At 60.7% G+C, this 3440-nt stretch overlaps 2 protein-coding genes across 2 annotated transcripts in view, besides 2 other annotated features; both read left to right on the top strand.

Moving 5' to 3' along the window:
• Nucleotides 1-490: 490 nt before the first annotated feature.
• Nucleotides 491-512: a microsatellite.
• A 245-nt stretch (nt 513-757) lies between these two features.
• Nucleotides 758-782: a microsatellite.
• Nucleotides 783-927: 145 nt separating this feature from the next.
• Tco025E_07336 (retrotransposon hot spot (RHS) protein) lies at nt 928-3321 on the top strand (the record flags this gene model as incomplete). The annotated part of the gene is made up of 1 exon (XM_029374202.1): nt 928-3321. The coding sequence occupies one exon, from the start codon at nt 928-930 to the stop codon at nt 3319-3321; it is 2394 nt and encodes a 797-aa protein (XP_029225732.1).
• Nucleotides 3322-3423: 102 nt separating this feature from the next.
• Tco025E_07335 (retrotransposon hot spot (RHS) protein) overlaps nt 3424-3440 on the top strand; it is a gene marked incomplete at both ends in the record, with an annotated part of 1983 nt that continues 1966 nt past the window's right edge. The window contains one exon of the mRNA XM_029374201.1: nt 3424-3440. This exon is cut by the window's right edge and continues 1966 nt beyond it. Coding sequence (XP_029225731.1) covers nt 3424-3440 — 17 coding nt within the window.

The raw sequence follows: 3440 nt of genomic DNA, 5'->3' as shown, positions 1-3440 counted from the left end.
AGGCAGTGCGAGGGGAGGAAAGGGAGGAGGGGGCGCCTGGAATGTTGCGGCCAGTTCTGCGGGCGGCAGTGGTGTCACTCCTTTCTCGGCACGTACGCCTGCGCTGATGCTGCCGCCTTTGCCTTTGCCAGCGCTACTGGGCAGCCACGCTCTCACACACACCCTGGCAGCAGCCAACGCGTACGCGTTTTGCACCCAGTTTGCTTGTCGTCACTGTGGGTCAACGTCTTTCTTTCTTCTGTGCTCTGAGGGATGTTCCCTTTTCTTACAACTTCTTGCTTCGCCGCTCCATGCGCGTTCTCGTGGGCGGCGCACCCTTTTCCCCTCCTCTTTGCTGCTGCCGCCTTCTTTGACGGCGCCTCTCCTCCTTGCGGGAGGGCAGCCGTCTGGTGTTCTCTGCTCCTTCTCGCTTGAGCGCATCGCAGCACAACATGCCGCCGCAACGAGGCGGTGTCATTTCTACAGTGAGTGGGCGATGCATGCGCGTAGCCACACACACACGCACGCACACAGAGAGAGACGGAGATGTGTGTGGGGATGCGAATGGCGAGCGCGATGCGAGCGAAGAGAAGAGCACCATCGCAGTTGTCGTGTGCCCTGCACTTTGCACACACATGCGTCCCCCTCCTCCTGCGGAGAGGGGCGAGCGTCGTCGTCGTGGGCGCGTGGCGGGGCCGCAGAATGCGGTGCGGGGGTTCATTTGGCTGCGCCGGCAGGGGGGCGGGTGTGCGGTGAGTGCGGGTGTGGGCGGTGGCCTTCTCTCTCTCTCTCTCTCTATCCCTTGCTGAATGTGGCTGCGTGGGGGTCGTGTCGGTGACTATTTTCTTTTTTTGCTTTTTTCTCTCCCTCACACTCTGCTTTTGGCTGGTGGTTGGTGTTCGGCTGAAGCTCAAGCCAACAACAACTAACGAAGAGAAAAATAAAAGAATGTCTGGAAGAAGCGAAGAAACTTACGCTGCTGCGGAGAGCCCCGCCACTAATGTGCCGCGGGGGCAGCGGCGGGCGAGGTCGGGGCCCGCCAGCGACTCGCAGCAGCCCCCTGCGCGGCGCCGAAGGCAGGAGGGAGCAGCGCCGCTGCCGCCACGGTGGACGCGTCACAGCATGGTGAGAGAGTTACTGCTGGCGGGAGCAGGTCACACCACTGAAATCAAGCTGAATGACTTCCTCCGCAGGGAATTGGGCGGCAGAGGCGTCGTGGAGGCCAATGGGAATGTCTCTCTTAAGAGTTTTGTTGCGCGACCCGGGGCATTTATTACGAATGAGAACGATCTGCGCCTAATACTGGCGTCGCCGTCTTACACGGCTATAAAGGAAGAACTTGAAGATGAAAACAAACTCCGTGAGGATGGAAACAAGCTTGTGGATCACGGCGTGTGCGTTCTCTGGGAATGGGGGGAATTTGAACAGAAGGATATCGTTTCAGATGCGGTTCGGGAAAAACTCGACGCAGCCCTTGACGCGGCGGAGGAGGCCGAAAGGAAAAAGCGGGAGGAAGAAGCAGCAGCACAGAGGGCATTGTACGAGTCGGTGTACAATGCGAGGTGGAGCCACGTCGTGGAGGTTCCGGGCGGTGACGGGTTGGGAATGGAGGTGCGGGAGGGCAAGCCGCGGCAGTGGTGGGAGTTCGAGCTGGGTGGCCATACTCTTTTGCCGGCGGACGCCGCAGCGCAGTTTGCCCCGCCCCGCCCCAGGCTGATGGTGCTGAGCTCGGAAAGGGGCTGGCCGTTCTCGTGGCGCAGGAAAGAGTTTCTGCCCGACTGCTACGTCACCGCCGAGGTGGAGCGGGTGTGGCAGTTTGTCAAGGCCGACCTGACCGGACTGTTTTCCAGCGGTGAAAGTAGAAGCGGTCCGAGAAACCGTGTTCTGCTTGGGATGCCGGGTATCGGGAAGTCGATGGCCGCCGGCTCCTACCTCCTCTACCAGCTGCTGCACCACGACGCCGAGGAACTCGGCGCGGTGGCGTACTTCGTTGCGGACCGGGCCTTCCTGTTTGACAAGACCGCCCAAACAGTGGCCAGGTTTGAGGACCAGCAGAGAGCCCTGGGTGCCATGGGGCAACTATCTGGGCGTGGAATAAAAGGGTATGCCATCTACGACTTGGCGAAGGAGGGGAAAATACCGTACTCTAGCCCATGGACCTTGTTCGTCTTGTCAGCCCCATACGAAGAGAACTACAAGTCCTGGAAGAAACAAAAAGGCGCCTTTGACTTCGTCATGAACTGCCCCGACGAGGGCGATGTGAAGGCGATGTGCGCGTGGAGGGAGCGTGGCCGGCCCGCGCAGGAGCAGGCGGAGCACTGGGGCCGGGTGAGGGATTTCATCGCCCACGTGGGACCGATTCCCCGGCTTCTCTTCAGAGAAGGCGACTACAAATCACGCTGGGAGTTGGTTGAGCGCACCGTGGAGTGCTTCACCCCCGCAGATTACTTGGGGTACTTCAGAGAGACCATAGATGGCGTATGGCACACTCAGCACCCGCTTCAGCCCCTCGCGAAGGCGGTCCGGCTGGTGTCAGAGCTTGGATTTGATGGCTTTCAGAACGTTCCGGTTTCCCCCGTGGTGAGGGGGAAAATATTGGTTCGAGTGGCGAAGACCATGCGATCGCCAGGTGGCTTCGAGTCCCTGATGAGAAATCCTGTCGGAGGACTGCCGGCGTTTCTGGAGGCGTACGGCGCGTGCGCATTCATGTATTGGGGTTTTGTGTGGAGGATGCACGACAAGCTCAGCGAGCTGCGGCCCCCGACGGGACGTGAGCCGGTGCCCTGCGTGCTGCACGTGGACCCGCAGATGCTCCCCACGGACGCGGTTGCGCTGCTGCCGAAGTTGTTTCATCCCGCGAAGGTGGACGCAAAGTACCGGGTACTGTACGTGCCGGGGGTCGAAAACTTTCCGCTCGTGGACGCCTTTTTCTTCGTTGAGGCGCCGCGGAGGACGATGGTTGGGCTGCAGACGACCACGGCGAAGGCGCGCCACGTTGCAAGCAGCACTGTGAGGCATTTCAACGATCAGCTGGCGGGGTTTTTTAACGGCTGGGAGGCGTTTGCCGCGGACTTGTCATGGGAGATTATTTACGTGCAGCACGCAGGGAGCACGCCAGCAGCTGGCTGGAAGAGATGTGACGTCGTCGAGCCACTGACTGAGGCGCAGCGCGGAGCGGAGGAGGCCGCTGCGGGGTTTTGGAACCAGCATGTGCGCCAGTACCGCGTGGTGGTGTCCGGCGCCGACGTGCGTGCGGCGCGCGGCCAAGAAGGAGAGGCCGTCGAAATTCCCGCACGTGTGCTCTGGGCCATGGCCTTCCCTGGGGTTCAAATGAGGCTGTGAGTGGTGGGTGGCACGGCGTGGGTTTGTTTATTTTATTTTTAGTATTTTTTTTGAGTTTGTTTCTGTGCTGCGCCCCACTCCCGCTGCACCGCGCTGAGGGAAATGGGGCTGGCGTTGGG

Source organism: Trypanosoma conorhini, assembly GCF_003719485.1.
Source record: "Trypanosoma conorhini strain 025E chromosome Unknown Tco_14.4_contig_00559, whole genome shotgun sequence".
Classification (NCBI taxonomy): domain Eukaryota; phylum Euglenozoa; class Kinetoplastea; order Trypanosomatida; family Trypanosomatidae; genus Trypanosoma; species Trypanosoma conorhini.
Note: the sequence above shows the minus strand (reverse complement) of the source record. Positions and strands in the feature narration are given on the sequence as shown.